The sequence below is a fragment of the Sarcophilus harrisii genome, chromosome 4, assembly GCF_902635505.1.
Source record: "Sarcophilus harrisii chromosome 4, mSarHar1.11, whole genome shotgun sequence".
Taxonomy (NCBI): Eukaryota; Metazoa; Chordata; class Mammalia; order Dasyuromorphia; family Dasyuridae; genus Sarcophilus; species Sarcophilus harrisii.
The window spans coordinates 354,588,724-354,606,459 of record NC_045429.1 but is presented as its reverse complement, the minus strand read 5'-3'; the positions used below and the strand labels follow the sequence as shown (position 1 = coordinate 354,606,459).

Here is a 17,736-nt window from a genome sequence, read left to right as displayed (position 1 = left end):
GATATGGCATCCCAGCAAAAAGGGCTATAAACCAGGCAGTACATGAGGCTCTAACTAAAGTTGATTTGGAAGAGGGATTTTTGAAGAAGGAACCCCAGAGGAGGTGAGAAAGAGCAATGTCATGAATCACTGAGACTGAAAAGGAAAAGATACTGATGGGTAAGACAGAACAAATATAAGGAAGCTGACAAGCCCCAAAATGACTGGCTGTTAAGCTTTCCTCTTTTAGTTGAAACTGACTCACTTCGACTTTCTGCAAAGTCATGTGGGAGGGAAGAGGAGGGAAAGAAATTGCCAAGAAAGCCTCTAAGGTAATATGTTGAGAAAAAAATTAAGTTAAAATTTTCATGGAGGCTCTCCTGGTCACAGATAGAATCTGTCAAATTCCTAGGGTGCTTCCCTGGAGTGAACAGAATCAAGATACCCTTCCGGTGACAGAATAGGCTTTAATTCAAAATGAAAAAGTGACTTAGGATTCAAAAAGGATCCTCAGATTAGAGCTGGTCATCTAGCTCAAAGGGATATTTATTTACCTCATGTATGTTTTGTATTTTCTCATCTGGGTTTATGTGGCAAATCTCCCCCTCCTTCCTAATAAAATGGAAGCTCTCAAGAATTGTTTTGTCCCTGGTCCTCTACAACTTAACACAGTGCCAGCCCATAGTAAACCTCTTAACAAATGCCTGTTGATCGATGAATTGAGTGATGTTTTCTCCTCCAAGAGGATGTAAGTGTCTTGAGAGCAGGGACCTGTGTGTCCCCAACATCTAGCAGAGCATCTTGGGTATAACTTAAAAGCCTGCTGAATTGAATTCCTTCTAAGATAAGATAATCAAGGATTAGAATGCTTAAATGACCTGCCCAAAGTCACAAAAAGTTGGTGTTGGGAATGATGACGACAAATCCAATGTCCCACCTGGCTGCTTCTTCCCACTTAAGGAATGGCTTAAAAGGAAATGGGTATTCTAACTGTGTGACCCTGGGCAAGTCACTTAACCCCAAATGCCACAGCAAAAAAAAAAAAAAAAAAGGAAATGGGTAAAAGAACACTCACAAAAAGTGAAGAAACTGGATGGAATTTGTCCTTGTTATTTATCAGCTATATCCTGTTGGACTCTGGACTGCTGAGGAAGAGCACACTGATGTTTGGAGTTTTTTTGAATATGCAATTCATCGTGGATGGTCAGGAAAGGAATAGAGACAGTATCTCCTATTCTTTAGGGCCCTTTGGCATTCACAGTTTAAGTAAATAGAAAAAGACAGAAATAAACTATAGAAAATTAGGGGAAAACTCTAGAGATGTAGGCAAAAGGGTACAGAAAATTCAACAGTATTCATTGTTTCCTGGAGGTTCCTCTCAGCCAAGAGGAAGACCATACTAGAGGTAGAGGAGGTTTCAAACCCTGTCCACAGGATGATTTACCCCACCTTCATTAAGGCCTTACTCAGTCTTTGGCCAAGAATATGAAATGGGAATATCTGGGTTTGAATCCTATATTTCTGGCTTCTTACCTACATGATTTTAGGCAACTCATTTTAGAGAGCTAGCCCCATCACCATCCAGGTGGCCATTTGACCATTGGGTGATGAATCTTTTTGATCACAGTTATCATAAAGATGTTCTACTAAGGAGGAAAAGACTGCAATTGGTGTAGATGGAGGGAGTATTTATACTGATGAAATAATGGATCCCTAAAGTAAAGTTATAATTTAGGTCAAGTAGCAAGAAAGACCCAGTCTAGGTCCTCATCTGTAAAATGTGGAAATCAGATCAGATGATCTCTATGGTCCCTTTTGTCCCTACATCTATAATCACAGGGTTTTGACCAAAGGATTCCCAAACTCACCATGTAAAATGTCTGAGTCATCTTCGACAAAATCAATATCTCTCAAGTCCCATTCTGCATAATTGTCAAACTCCTGTGAAAACAGACACAAAACCCCAACCCAACCCCATCCACTTGAGTTAATTATTTAAGTTTGGACAGGATCCCAAAGGAGATAGTATTCAATGGAGCACCTATTGCAAGCACACTACATAGCAAGAAGCTAGAATATCCTTCTTTTAAGTAATTAATAGTAAAGTAAAGGGAATCTGGGGATGGGATAGGGGAGTTACCCAGAAGAAAAATACTTAGCAATGGTAAAAGAGAGTACTCCTGAGAATTCCAAAAGAAATAATCAAGAGAAGCCAAACATAAGCCAGTTTAATTTCAAAAATAAAATTGAAGCCCACACCCTGCAGCAAACCCCCAGGGTGTTAAATGCCAAGGTAACAATGTCAGCTTTAATTCGTTCCCTGAAAGCTGTGCTCCTCTGTTATACTATGTGTTGACAATGTACATAAAAGGCAATGCTGGTTGTGTTGATGGGTTGCTTCACAAAGCTAAATGCAGGAGTGGTAAGGGCAGTTAAAGTACAATCAGACGCCACAGATGTAATAGGAAGTCCTGAGATCAGGGCCATTTAATGGCAGGTCAATAAATTTTAAGAGGGAATCTGCAAGGTTACTGAACGTCCTGCTTGGAGATGTCACATCTTGAAGAGGACTCTGAGGTCTCAAAGGGGTATTTTCATTTTGGCAGATCTCATCATGCTAGAAAAACTTCAAATACAGGTCCAGAAGCAGAGAGAAAGACAGACAGAGCCAGAGAGAGGGAAAAAAGACACAGAGAGACACAAAACAGTAAAGACAGAGAGAAAGAGAGAAAAGAAAAGAAAAGAACAGATAGAAGGGAGAGGAAGAGAGGGAGAAGGAGAAGGAAGGGACAAAGAGTGTGTGTGCAATCCAGGAATCAACCAGGCTAGCCTTATCACCATTCTTGAGTATATTTGGTCATTTGGCCACTGGATGACAAATCTACTCATAAAAATTTTCCTCTAGAGAGAAAAGGATTGTAATCTGTACTGCTACAAGGAATGATTACACTGATGATATTATAAATCTAGACTGTAATTTAGATGAATCAGCAAAATGGCAACAGCATGAGCTGCTGGACCCCTTTTGCTTCCATGGTCCTTGAATTATGTCAAAATTCATTCTTATAAGCAAATATGGTTTTATATGTATATATATATATATATATATATATATATTTATTTTGAATCAGGACTGTGATTTAATTAGTATGGGGAACTTTCAATGGAGAAACTCCTTCATACAAATCAAATCAGCACATCTTTTGTCATTTGTCTCAGAGAATTTCCAAGGCCACTGAAAAGTTAAATGTAACACAACTAGAAGTGGGCCCTAAGCTTAAGATTTCCTATCCAGCTCTCCATCTCTTTGTCATTCTTCCCCTGACTAACATAGAAAAGGCCTTTAGGAAATGCTTATTGAACTGAATTAGTGTGAAGATAGTAATGAGTACTTTTATTACAACATAAGTGAGGCTGTCATGTGTAATAGAAAGGGAAGTCAAAGGATGGCAAGCCTACACTTCCCCAATGGGTATTGGAGCTCAGTGAAATTCCAATACAAACATGTGAAAATGCATTCCCCTGGGTTACTTGGGGACAGCCCACTCTCAGGCCTGCGGAACTCCCAGGTTTGAAGTCAAAGTTCTCAACAGAAGAAAATACTATCTTTGTGCCCAAAGAAAGAATAAGGTTTTCCTACCTCAATGAAGTCTGCCCGGGCTGGCATATACCCTGCCATGTCCCGAGAAAGCAGCGAATCAAAGGCAGGCCTTGGAGGATCATCAGTAGCTGAAAGAGTATGGAGTTACATATTAAAACACACACACACACACACACACACACACACACACACACAAAAGAAAGCAAAAAGAAATTCAGAAGAGGATGCAAAAAACACAATTTTGTTACTATTTTGTTAAAATTAATACACGTTTAAAAATTACATCATAAAAATTTACAATTTCCTCTACAATCCTTTTTTAAATTTTTACTATCAATGCCAAATTCTCTCTCCTTCCATCTCTTCCTCTACCCATTGAAAAGGCAAGATTCAACCCTCTTTTTCAATTTTTTTATGTATATCAAAATATTGATGACTATTAATTATATAATAAGGAATTGGAACTGGACCTGTAATTTCATTAGCAAAGGAAATTCCTGGACAAGAAAACTCCATCAATGCAAATTGCACCTTTCCAAAATGTACAGTCTCAGAAAATTAGCTAAAACACAAAGAGGTTACTGTCTTGCCCAGGGGTCTGGAAAAGTTATTATATATTAGAGTGGAACGTGAACCCAGTCAGAATTTAGGATTTTATTTAATCACTTAACAAAACAGTTGTATGAATTTGTAACTATGCCCATAGGATTATAAAACTGTGCATACCCCTTGGTCCAGCAGTGCCATTACTGGGTCAGAAATTCCAAAGAAATCATAAAAGAGGGAAAAGGGCCCACATGTGCAAAATGTTGACAGCAGCTCCTTTTGTGGTAGCAAAGAACCAGAAAATGAAAATGCCCACCAATTGGGGAATGGCTGAATAAGTTACACTATATGAAAATAATGGAATATTATTGTTCTATAAAAAATGACGAACAGGCTGATTTTAGAAAGGCCTGGAAAGATTTATATGAACTAATGCTGAATGAAACAAGCAGAAACAAGAAAACACTGTTCACAGCAATGGCAAAATTGTGTGATGATCAACTATGATGGACTTGCTTTTTCTCAGCAGTTCAGTGATCCAAAACAATCCCAATAAACATTGAATGGAAAATTTTTACGACTATCTGTGTTCCAAAAAGAATCACCACTCGGTAAATTCAGAGAGAAAACTTATGGAGACTGAATGTAAATCAACACACGCTATGTTCACTTTTTTTTTTCCTTTTTCTTCTACATTTTTCCTCTGGTAGTTTTCCCTTTTGTTCTGATTTTTCTCTCCCAACATGATTTATAAGGAAAATGTGTAAAAAAAAAAAAAAAAAAAAATGAATGTACATGTATAACCATCAAAAAAATTGTTGTTTCTATATGTAACTGGGGAAAACAAAAAATTTTAAAGAAAGTTGCATGAGAAAACAACACAAATAGTAACTTAACACCAAGAAGGGATGTACAACAGATAGGATCAAGAAATGCTCAAGAATAAATGAGAAAATAAAGAATCTGGATATTCCTCCTCACCTTAACTACTTCAACACAGTAACGTTGTTTTTATTCAACACATTTTAAACATTCTTTAGCAAATCCCCTTAAGAAACTTTGGGGAAAATCCCTCATTTAAACACTGAATGTGAGGAAGCTTTTATAATATTCTCCAGACCCAAATATTCACTCTTCTTCCTCATGTCCCTCACTCCATAGAACAATTCTCAATTTACTGATCTCAGATGAATATTATTGAATTTCTTTTTCATTTTCCATTGATTATAAAGCTCTGAATCAGACAGCTATAAAGTTGTGGCTGGGGCAGTTTGAGACTAGGAGTGGGGGTGTGGCAGAGGAGAGAAATGCACTGGTATCTTGTTACTCTTGTACTTTAAGCCATTGAGAAGCAATGCTCATTCATAATTCATCATGTTTTTAGTTATGCTTATAAAGGGGCCCAGGAGTCCCTAAGCCACAACAAACTAAAAATACATTATAAAGAAAAGCCACCTTTACTGGTACTGACAAAAACAATGCATTGCCACATGGCTTTAGTATTGGATGATTAATAATCAAACACAGTGCATGTCCATAATGCGCCTCTCAAAATAAACTCTGCAGGAGACACACTAAGTCTCATCCTCATGACGGCCCAGTGAGGTGGGTCACTTTTTTTCAGGTCTCATCTTACGGATGCAGTCATTGAAGATAATTGATACTCCTGAAGGGGTTCAACGAGTAGGTGTGGAAGGGCAAACAGGACCTAGGAGCCCTGACTCCCAAGTAAGCATTCTGTCCACAGGGACGGGGCCCCTCCCTGCCACCTCATGGTATCGGTTCTGAACAAGTGCCCTAGACAACTCCACCTTTCTCTTTCACCAGGCTCTCCCAAGTCCCAAAGCAGTCAGTCATCCAACCATTATTATCCACGATTGTCACAGAACAGGCTGTGGGACAAGCCCAGTGTCCTTTGCAACACAAGGCAGGCACTTACACTGGAATGGAATAGCTGTATCGGCAGTTTTCGCCTCCTCTGCTTGCTTGAGGTTGAGCAGGGTAGAAGCAAAAAGAGGGTTGTTGATGAAATGTTTCATGTAGTGTTTCTCACATTCTTCCTTGGTCTTGGTGCACATCTGATTGGCCACATCCTGCCTAGAGGGAGGAGGGGGGGGAAACTATGTATTGGGGGGTGAGGTGGTAAGGGGACTTTCAAATGTGGATAACTTTAGGCAGCACAGTCTGTCTTGCCTTTTTTAAAGTCATACCTATCAGAGGACTGAATCTGACACCAGCAGCCCCAAACTAGCATCTAAGAGGCAGCAGCAGACAAATGAGACAAGTAGACATCTGATCTAAATCCAACTTGAACTTTGAAATTCAGCCAGTCTGAGAAATACAAGCAGAGGACTAGAAGTCCTACTTCTACTACCCCTTATAAGAAGATATTACTTACTACCCCTAGCCCTAAAAATCTGGGCCCAGTGACTTGCCACTAAGGAAAGAATCATTACCCAAAGATGGACAGTTCTGCTGCCTTGGATTTCCTTTTCTGACTGCACTGGGAAGAAAGGGATGCCACCAACCTTACTCCATTTCATTTGGGACTGTACTGGGGTAGAGAATAGGGAAAAAGATGATGAAAGGATTAACTCAAACCTGCTTTGAAGGAGGAGAAAAATATGAAGGACAAGTCAAAGCCTGCCAGTAAAATTCTCAAGAATAGACACCACTTTTTCTCTCTTACCATTCCTAATAATACTAGGACCACAAGGGCAGCTTAATAGAATGTAAGCTCTTTGAGGATATGATATTTCCATTTTTGTCTTTATATCATCAGCATCTTCTAGAACTTTGTCTGGTGCATACTCAGTATTTAATAAATCCTCATTACTCAAATGGGCACTTGATTAAAAAAAGTTGTGGAATAAATTAATTTTTGAAGAAAGAAGAATCTGGGAACTATTGCAAAGCCTTCAGCCTTTACACATTATAAAAATAGACAATGCAGAAGCATTGAAGTCAGCAGACCAGGATTTACTGACAACTAGCTATATGACCATAATCAACTTATTTCTCTCATTAACTCCCATTCCCTCATTGTAAGATGTACCTCTCTACCTACTTCTCAGAGGTGTATCCTGAGGAAAGAATGAAACTATGTAAAGAAAAGGACTTTGAAAAAGCATGAAGTTCTAGGCTAGCTACAAATCTGAGCTTATTATCTCAAGAAAAAGACCCTGCATGCTGGACAGTTCTGCCCAGCACAACCCAGGACCACAGCCTGAGAGTAGGGAAAAAATTTTAATTCCACTAAGGAATTTGTGGAAATTGAATCACCAAAAAGTGAGAAAGATCTACCCCAGGAGTCTGACTCCCTTAAATGAGATTCAGCTTTGTAAAGCATAGGAGTTGTAAAAACAGACAGAAAAATGACCTATTTAAGAAAATGAAACTCCCCTTATGTTCAGAAAAGAAAAGCTAATGCTTTTTGTGAGAATATAATCAAACAAATGTTGTATAGATCCCCTTAAGCATCCTAATTCACTCTGTGAGTTCATCCATCAGCAAGGAACAGAAGGAAACTAGAACAGTAGTAATGGTAGCAATAATAATAACAATCACAACAATAATAGCTCTCATTTATATAGAATTTTAAGGTTTGCAAAGTATACATGTTCTCTCATTTCATCCTCACAACAACCCTGTGAGGTTATTGTTGTTTAGTTGAATCTGACTCTTCAGACTGTCCATGGGGTTTTCTTTGTAGCCACTGGAGCTATTGGCCATGTCCTTCTCCAAGGGATTAAGGCAAACAAAGGTTAAATGATTAGGCCAGGGTCACATGCCTAGGAAGATGCTATTATTTACCTCTATGTTACAGATGAAAAAAGTGAGGATGAGAGAGGTTAAATGATTTCCCAGGATCATGCAGCTTGCTATATATCTGAGGCAGGATTTGAATTCAGGTCCTCCTGATTCCCAATCTAGCACTTTCTCTACTGCCTCAGGTAAGGAGACCAGAGCAGAGTTCCAAGCAGCCAGAAGCTTGCTTCCAGGACTCCTCGTTCTGAAGGCCCTGTCTATCCGGTGGCCACTTCTCTCCTGGAACATGATGAAGAAAATACCATGCAGGGCAGGGCAGTGGTAAAACTCTCACCAGTTTCCAAAGCCACAGTCCATTACAGCCTCCAGAAGGGCCATTTCCTCTTGAGCAGTCCAGCTGGGATCAAGAACAGGAAAGTCTGAAGTCTGAAGGAAAAGTGATTTTACAAAAATCAATTAACTACACTGATAGAAATGGGTCCTGGTAATTCTGACCATTATTTCTGGTCTTGTTGAATGCTTTGCATTAGAATGGTGCCAAAAGATGCCTGAACTGAATTCCTCTAAGTTGTCACCTCCCACCTCCATTTCCCTCAATATAAAAGCCTCTCAAGAAAGCATGATCACCTGACCAAAGATGGGGACAGTCAGTGCTGGAGGGAGAAGAGCTGTGAATTGGTCTAGACCTTGTAGAATTCAATCTGGCCTTATGCCAAAAAAAGGATTAAAATGTCCATTCTATTTGACCTAAATATCCTATTCCTGGAAAACATGCTCCAAAGAGGTCATCAATCTGAAAGAAATTCCCATATACATCAAAATATTTACAGTAGCAATTTTGTAGAAGGAAGAAATGAAAACAAAGTAAATCTCATTGATCAGGGAATGGTTAAACCAATGAACATCATAAATATAACTTGGCTGTAAAAAAAAAAAAAAAAAAACCCACCAACAACCAACAATAACAATGATGAATATAAAGATCACAGAAATGCCTGAAAAGACTTAAGATGAACTCATAAAAGATGAAGTAAATGGAACCAAGAAAATAATATGCACAATGATTACAACTGTACAAAAAATAACAATAAAACAACTGAAATTGAGCTCTTTAAAATAATAATGATCATGCATGGTCCTAAAGAAGAGACTAGAAAACAGTTCCTTCTTTGAAGAAGTGAGCAAGCATGGGCATGTGTTCCATACAACATCCTAAATCGCACTTGGTCAGTGTAGAGGCTAGTTTTGTTGAATTGTTTTCTTATTTTTCTTCCCTGTTAGAAGGGATGGCTCTCTGAGACAGGCAGGGAGGAAGAAGCACTTTGTCAAATGTAGGGGATTTATTTATTATCAATAAAAGTATTTTAAAATGTTAAAAAAAAAAAAAAACTTTTGCCAGCCACCATTGTCAGGTAAGGAACAGAAAAAAAAAAAATTTTAAATAACCTTTCACAAGAAACCCTCTGAAGTCTAGACATACGTCTTTTCATATGAAGATTAAGAGTTTACTGACATTACACTATCTTTAATGAGAGACTTAGCACTGTTAGGAACTAGTCAGAACAAAAGAAACATGACATAGTTCCCACACATGGAGCCTCAAAGTAACTACTACCAATCTGAGGACTAGGAATAGGACACTTAAATACAGCATGTCATACACCTACTAAAAGTCCTGAGAACAATGTAAAGTGTTTCTATCACTGTCAACCTTTGAAGACAACAGATAATCAAATAGATGTGGAGAAGTTTGCAAAGTAGTTTCCTCATGTCATATGACAAGGAACTATCTGAGCTGGGATTCAGACCTGATTCCATATATAACCTATTCTTTCCACTACATCATGCTGCATCTCAAAGGACTTAATCTACCAGTCCTCACCAAATGCAAAATGAGGCAAACAAGTTAATAATGAACATCTGGTTAGTTGTGGAAGGAACTACTCAAGAATGTAATAATCAAATGACAAAAAGGTGCATAGCCTGTGGGATTTCTGATTCATGCTCCACCTGCTACAGCACAAATAACTTGTTAATATGAAGTTAAGAAATGATTGAAATCCCCTCTCTCTCCAATTTTTTTGACATGATCTAAAATTTCTTATTTGGAAAAACAATAATCTTTGTTACTGCAGAAAATAAAATTTGGAAAAAAGTTGAGAAAGTCAAAGGGAAAGTTCCCCATATGAATGGAAAGGCCAGAAATGTATAAAATCTTAAAGGAGCAACTAATATCTATCTACAAAAGGCCTCTCCTATAACCCCAGGATCCCTATTCATCCTTTCCCCATCCCCAAAAGTAATAGGAAGAATCTTTAAAACACACACACACACACACACACACACACACATGTATATGGTAACAAATTGTTACCATACCATAAAAAGATGTGTGTATGTGGGGAAGAGAGGGTAGAGAGAGAAACGGATGATATAATTGGAAAAACTAAATAAGGAAATAGTTGAACCTACAAGAGAAATTTGGTTTCCAAGGGAGATGAGGCCCAAACCAACTGACAAAAGAATCTGGCCACTTTAACAGATATATCCTTATAGTGGAGAAATGTGACTCATCAGGCCAAGCAAGTTTGAGTGAATCATCCCTTTCAGACCTTTACTCTCCTCTGATCTCATTCTGTATACCCACCAATGACTTTTTAAATCTTAATTCAGTTCTTCAAGTAGATTTTCCTACTGGGAAGAGAAAGCAGTTTGTAAGTGTTAGAAATTAATATTTTGCTGCTTCACATTTTATATTTGGTGTCAGTAAGATCTGAAATTTTATCATATTATTATAAATTAATAAATTGACATTCTAGTGCCAGTCAGTCTTTTATGAGTTTGAAAAATATGATCTAGTTTCTCCTGAATCTATGCGACTCTAACAAAGTTGGATGGTAAAAGGCTTAACCCTGGAAAACAGAAGAAGTAAGTTCTATGGAAGGGATTTTTAACCTTTTTTCTTTTTTTTCTTATTTTATTTTAATAGCATTTTATTTTTCCACTTACATATAAAAATAATTTTCAATATTCACTTTTATAACATCTTGAATTTTTTTCTCACTTCTTTCCTTACCCCTTCCCCCAAGACAGCAATCAATCTTATATAAGTTATACATACACAATCATTCAATCTGCATTCAGTTTCTGTAGTTCCTTCTCTAGATGCAGATGGCATTTTCAATCCCAAGTCTATTGGAATTGTCTTGGATCACTGTATTGCTGGGAAGAGCTAAGTCTATCATAACTGATCATCATGTGATCTTGCTGTTACTGTGTACAATTTAACCTTATTTTTCTCATGGATCTCCTGAGCAGTCTAGTCTGATGAAATCTATTAACCCCTTCTCAGTATAACGTTTTTGAATGTATAAAATAAAAGAACAGGGTTACAAAGAAAACAAATTATAGAAAGAGCAATCAAAATATTTAAAAAACAAATACAAAGACCCTAGGTGAAAAATTCTTGGACTACAGAAAAGTTCTCTTTTAATTGTCTTAAAATTACCAAAAATGACAATAAAAATCATGATTTCAAAACCTTATTGTAAACAAAAATTTCCTAGTGTTTTTCTCTATGAAAGATAGTGGAACCATCACAGTGGGAACATACCATCACAAAACCAAAAGTATTTAAAGAGAAAATAGAAATGATACTCAAGAGAATGAAGATCAGAAAGGCAGCCAAATTAGATCAAGTAGTTAGAGGAGATTGATGATGGAGTTGATACAACTGTGAGAGCTCTGGGGGACTGATTAATAAAGTTTCTAAAGGGAACATACCAAAAGAGTGGAAAAAATTTCAGATCTTACTGACACCAAAAAAATTTATCAAGAGAATATCAACAATTATCAACCTGTGTGTCTAGCTCCCATCTATATAATGAATGGATGAGAGTATGTGTAGAGAATAAACAGGCTTTCAAAAAGTTAACAATGGAGCATATCTTTGCTATTTCACAGCTTAGTAACATCCCACTGTGCTTATTGATTGGTGGTTATCCTTTTCCCCCAGTTTAAAAAAAAAAAAAAAGCTTTTAACTTGTTAGAATGAAATAGTACTATGTAAGTTACTTTAAAATGTATTTAAATGAAGAACTTCCCAGAGAAGTTCCCTTAAGACTCTTTAGAACACATAAAAATAATAAAAATATACATATTATAAATAATAATAATATATAACAAGGTTACCATAATATATAACATAAAATAAGAAAAAATAAGAATAAAAAAATAAGAAATAATCCTGCTCAATGGTCTTATAATAAGTATAAGGGAAACTAAAACCACGGAAATATATTGGAAGAAGGCCAACAGTCTTCTCCACTGTGATGAGAGAGATCTAACACAGAAACCAGGTAAAGGAGGGATTTCCTGTGGATGTGAGATACTTCAACTGCTCCTATTTGCAGATGACATTGGGCTAAATGTAGCAAGCCCCAATACAATGCAGAACTTCCTGGGAAAACCCTATAATCATGCAAAGAGGTCTGGTCTGCCCATTCACACAGGACACACTAAGTGATGAAGAAAGTCTATTACCCAAATCTCAATATGCATGGACATCTGAATGGACATCCAATAGACTGTGTCCAATAGCATGGACAGTACAAATGGATGATGAGCTGTTCCTAGAGTTGAAAAGAAGTTGAGAAGCTGAAAAGAAGCACTTGAGAAAAGTGCAGGTTGAACTACTCTGGAGAAATTACAAAGCACTTTTGTCAACACTAAGTTTCTCATAACACCAAAATTTTTCAATACAAAATTTTTTCTGGTATCACTGTATGATGGTAAAACCTTGGAACAGCATTGCTTCTGAAAAACTAAAGATAAGATATTTATAGAAGGTCACAGAAAGGTGTGTGGTAGGTGTGAATAAGAAATTCCAAAGAATAGGAATGAAAGCGTTAAATATAATAGAAAGAGAATATGGATTAATTATATGACAAGAGGGAGATATAACAGGGATTACTACAGGATTCTATTGATACCCTCAAGATGTTGAAGAAAAGTGAGGAAAATTTATAAATGTAACCATTTATAAAATGTAAGGCAATTTTAAATATGCCCCTAAAGTCATTATGTTATAAATGCCTTGTGATCCAATGATAATACTACTTGGAATGTATCCCAAATCAAAGAAAGAAAGAAAAAAGCCATATATACAAAAAATTTATAATAGCTTTTTTCACAGCAGCCCCAAACCGTAAATTAAAGGGGTACCTATTGCTAAATAAAATATGGTGTATGAATATAACTGAATGTTATTGCGTCATAAGAAATTATACAATGGACAGTTTTAGAAATAAATGGGAAGGATATGGGAACTGATGCAGAGTGAAGAATCAGAAGAACAATTTATAGAATGATTACAATACTATAAAGACAAACTCTCAACAATTAAAACAAAACAAAAAAAAAGGCATTATTGGATTTGGCCAATGAAGGAATCCACTTTGCCTAACTATGCATATTTGTGATGATTTTGTTTTTTCTTTTTCTTTGCTGGGTTGACGGGGAGGAGTAGTAGGTAGGAGAGAATAAATGCTTTCTAATATATAAATAAATGTTAAAATTATCTCATAGATTTATAGAGTTCTTTAAGATCTGAAGATCTCTGAAGCTATTCTGAGGTCTTGGAGGCTTTGAAGGGCTCCATCACTGATGTGTAAAGTAAAAGTTTTAAGTCAAGATATCTTAGTAGATAAAGAAGCTTCTTTAAAAATTTACTGGGCCACTATTCTTGAAATCAGAAAAGATAAATACAGAGGAAAAAAATGCCAGAAAAACAAACATGATAAGAATAATAAAGATGGATTACAATAAAACTGAGGCTGAGGAGAGTTAATGTCTTTTTGGCCCTTTGCTGTAACTGTGAAAATGATGTGCAGGCCCTATTTCCTTTGATCCACCCCACAACCCTGTGAGGTAGTTAAAATAAACAAGTTAACTGAGTATCAAGAAACAAAAGTAACTTGCCTAAAGAATGATGGATCAGCAGTCTCCTGACCTAGGCATGTGTCTCAGTGGCTATACTAAATGGGTGATCTTGTTCTGAGAACTTGTTCTCAGAAATGTATGTTCTTACCATTATTTCGTAAGTGTGAGAAATTTATGTTCTTACCATTATTTCATAAGTGTGATCGCTTTGATGCTTTTTGTACTCAAATCCTCGGGTGAAGCACTGTAAAACAGAAAAAAACAAGTGACTCACAAGCTTTTCCAAGTGCTTCTTTACAAGTTCAAGAAATACAATTTTTTTTTTCATATTTGTATATGTAAGATAGTATGGAATTGGGGACTTGAACTTGTGAATTTGCTGGAAACAATCACTTTTCAAGAAAGGAAATGCTCTCTACAATTGCAGGTAGATACCTTCTCTGCAACCTAGGATCTTTAAGAGTTGTGTAGAGTATCGGATGTTAAGGGGTTAACCCTGAGGAACCCATATCCAGGAATATGTTAGAGGAAAAACCTGAATTCAGGTCTCTGTAACTTCAAGGTCAGTTCTCTGTTATGCCATACTACTTCCCAGTTTTCATGATTAAAAAATGCTTTTGAAGCCTTTTGTTTGAAGCTTCAATCAAACAGAATAGTGGCTGCCTTAGCCATTGGCTGATTGGCCCTCAATAGGAAGACAAATCCAATGGCCTTAACGTGAGGCTTCTGTCTGTACCTCTAGGAACTGGTTGGACTTCCTCTCTGGCTGCCTGAACTAATCTAGTCTGTAATATCATGTCTGCTTTCACTGCCATCAGGTTGAGAGAAAGCAGTTATCTTGAGTTATATCAGGAGCAGCAATTCTTTCCCTTGGCATATATTTCCTATCTCAATGCTTTAACTTTCCTAGATGTTTCTAGATGTGACTTCAGAGGACTGATTGTGAAGCATGTCTCCTGCCTCTGAGCAGAGAGGTGCTGAAGGTACTACAGATGGGAAGACATACATTTTAGATACTGTTTGTTTGCTCAGCTATTTTTTATTATAAAGGAGGGCTAATGGTGGGAGGGAGAACTCACTAGAAAGTGACAGTGATTAAAAAAAAAGGAAAGAACATCAATAAAATGTCATAGAAGAAAAAAAGAATAAGAGATGCAAATGTCTGGGCTACTTTGTGAGTTACCTGCAAGCAGAGGAGAAATGGAGGAGGTCCACATTCAGCACATTTAATATAGGGCTCCATGAGATAGGAAGAACATCCCCGGCAGGGAGGCTTATCAAAGGGATCATCTAGAAAAGAAAAAAAAAATTTTTGATTGTGGCTATTTTTGTCTTAAATTTTTTTTTTAACATCATCTATCATCTTTTCTAAATACATTCTACTGGTTCCCTTCCAAGAGAGCCAACTTTTATAACAACAACAAAAAAAAAAAAAAAAAGAAAAGAAAAGAAAAGAAAAAGAAAAAGAAAAAGAAAAGAAAAGAAAAAGAAAGAAAAAAAAAAAAGGAAAAATTAGTTCAACAAAACTAACCATTCATCAGGTGAATCTGGCAATATATGCAAGATTCCACATCCAAAGATCACTACTTATGCAAAGAAGAGGGAAGATATATTTTCTTTTATCTTCTTTATGACCAAGGTTTATCATTAATTATATAACATTCAGGAGTTTATGGTTTATCTATCCATCCTAATTTTTAAAATTTCAGTTATAGACATAGCTTTAATTATTGTGTAAATTTTTCTCCTGGTTCAGCTTCTTCACTTTCCTTTAGTTTATAAAATTCTTCCCATGAAAAAAAATGTTACTTTATTAGAAGACATTCAAGCATTCCTGACAAATAATCCCAATGCTGAATAGAATGTTTGAAAAACAAACACAAGAGACAAGAGAAACCTAGAAAGGTGAATATATAAGAAGACCTGAAAGGTGTTAAATGATGATTAAGTGCTTATACACTAATAGGAGAAGAAAAGAATGTCCCTTAAAAATTTTATTATACTCTGGAGTCATAAAAATAATTTAAAAAGAAGAACAGATCCAGGATGTGGGTTTGCTCTCTTTTGTGGTTTTTAAAAGAGAAACAGAAAAGGAATATGAAATATCATGAAGAGAAAGGAAAAGAAATAATTTCAATTAAAATAATTATAGAATGTATTAAATATCTGGCTATCTACACACCAAAAAATAGGAATTAAATGAATATAACTACAAAATATTACTTTAAAAAATATGACTTAAAGAAAAAGACTTACAATAACCATGGTTTGATAGTGTTTGATAAACTCAAAGACTTCAACTGCTGGGATAAGAACTCACTGTTTGATAAAAATTGCTGGGAAAATTGGAAAATAATATTGGAAACTAGACACTGACCAACACCTAACACTGAATACCAAGATAAGGTCAAAATGTGTTTATGATTTAGACATAAAGGGTGATCTATAAACAAATTAGGAGAACAAAGGGATAGTCTACTTCAGAATTGTGAAGAAGGAAGGAATTGTTGACCAAAGGACCAGAAAACATTCTGAAATACAAAATGGATAACTTTGATTATATTACATTTTAAAAGTTTTGTACAAACAAAACTAATGCAGACAAAATTAGAAGGGAAGCAGAAAACTGGGGAGAGGAGGGGGAAATGTTACATCCAAGGATTCTGATAAAGGCCTCATTTCTAAAATATATAAAGAATTAACTAAAATTTGTAAGAATACAAACCATTTTTCAACTGATAAATGGTGAAAGGATATGAACAGACAATTTTCAGATGAAGAAATTAAAACCATTTTTAGGTCATATGAAAAAATGCTCTAAATCAGGGGTCCTCAAACTACGGCCGAGGGCCAGATGCGGCAACTGAGGACAATTATCCCTCTCACCCAGGGTTATGAAGTTTTTTTATTTAAAGGCCCACAAAACAAAGTTTTTGTTTTTACTATAGTTCAGCCCTCCAACAGTCCGAGGGACAGTGAACTGGCCCCCTATTTAAAAAGTTTGAGGACCCCTGCTCTAAATCATTATCAATTAGAGAAATGCCAACTAAGACAACTCTGAAATACCACTACACACCTCTCAAATTGGCTAAGATGATAGGAAAAGATAATGACGAATATTAGAGGGGATGTGGGAAAAGTGAGACACTAATACATTGTTGGTGGAACTGTGAAGTGATCCAACCATTCTGGAGAGCAATTTGGAACTATGCCCAAAGGACTATCAAACTGTGCCTACCCTTTGATCCAGCAGTGTTTCTATTGGGTCTGTACCCCAAAGAGATCATAAAAAAGGGAAAAGGACTCACATGTGCAAAAATGTTTGTGGCAGCTCTTTTTATAGGGGCAAGAAATTGGAAACTGAATGGTTCCCCATCAGTTGGAGAATGGCTGAATAAGTTATAATACATGAATATTATGGAATTTTATTGTTCTAATAAGAAATGATCAGCACGATGATTTCAGAAAAGCCTGGAGAGACTTCCATGAATTGATGCTGAGTGAAGTGACTAGAACCAGGAGAACATTGTAACGCAGCAACAAGAAGATTATGTGATGCTCAAATCTGATGGACATGGCTCTTCTCAACAAGGAGGTGATTTAGGCCAACTCCAATAATTTGTGATGGAGAGAGCCATGTGCACCCAGAAAGAGGACTATGGAGACTGAATATGAATCACAACATAGTATTTTCATTTTTGTTGTTTGCTTGCTTTTTTCTTTCTTTCTCATTTTTTCCTTTTTGAACTGATTTTTCTTGTATAGATAGATGTGGAAATACGTTTAGAAGAATTGTACACAGGATTGTATATTGGATTACTTGCCATCTAGGGGAGGGGGTCGGGGAAGGGAAGGAAAAAAAATTGGAACATAAGGTTCTGCAAGGATGAATGCTGAAAACT

At 36.4% G+C, this 17,736-nt stretch overlaps 1 protein-coding gene across 6 annotated transcripts in view; it reads right to left on the bottom strand.

Annotated features, from left to right (window-relative positions):
* The window catches only part of TADA2A (transcriptional adaptor 2A), a 77,235-nt gene that overhangs the window by 43,603 nt on the left and 15,896 nt on the right, over nt 1-17,736 (bottom strand). For all 6 annotated transcript variants that reach the window (XM_023502180.2, XM_031966560.1, XM_023502181.2 and 3 more), the window contains exons 3-8: nt 15,018-15,124; nt 14,019-14,078; nt 8,229-8,320; nt 6,066-6,223; nt 3,620-3,708; nt 1,848-1,920 (exon numbers count right to left, since the gene is read on the bottom strand). In XM_023502180.2, the coding sequence (XP_023357948.2) occupies nt 1,848-1,920; nt 3,620-3,708; nt 6,066-6,223; nt 8,229-8,320; nt 14,019-14,078; nt 15,018-15,124 (579 nt within the window). The remainder of the gene's footprint in view (nt 1-1,847; nt 1,921-3,619; nt 3,709-6,065; nt 6,224-8,228; nt 8,321-14,018; nt 14,079-15,017; nt 15,125-17,736) is intronic.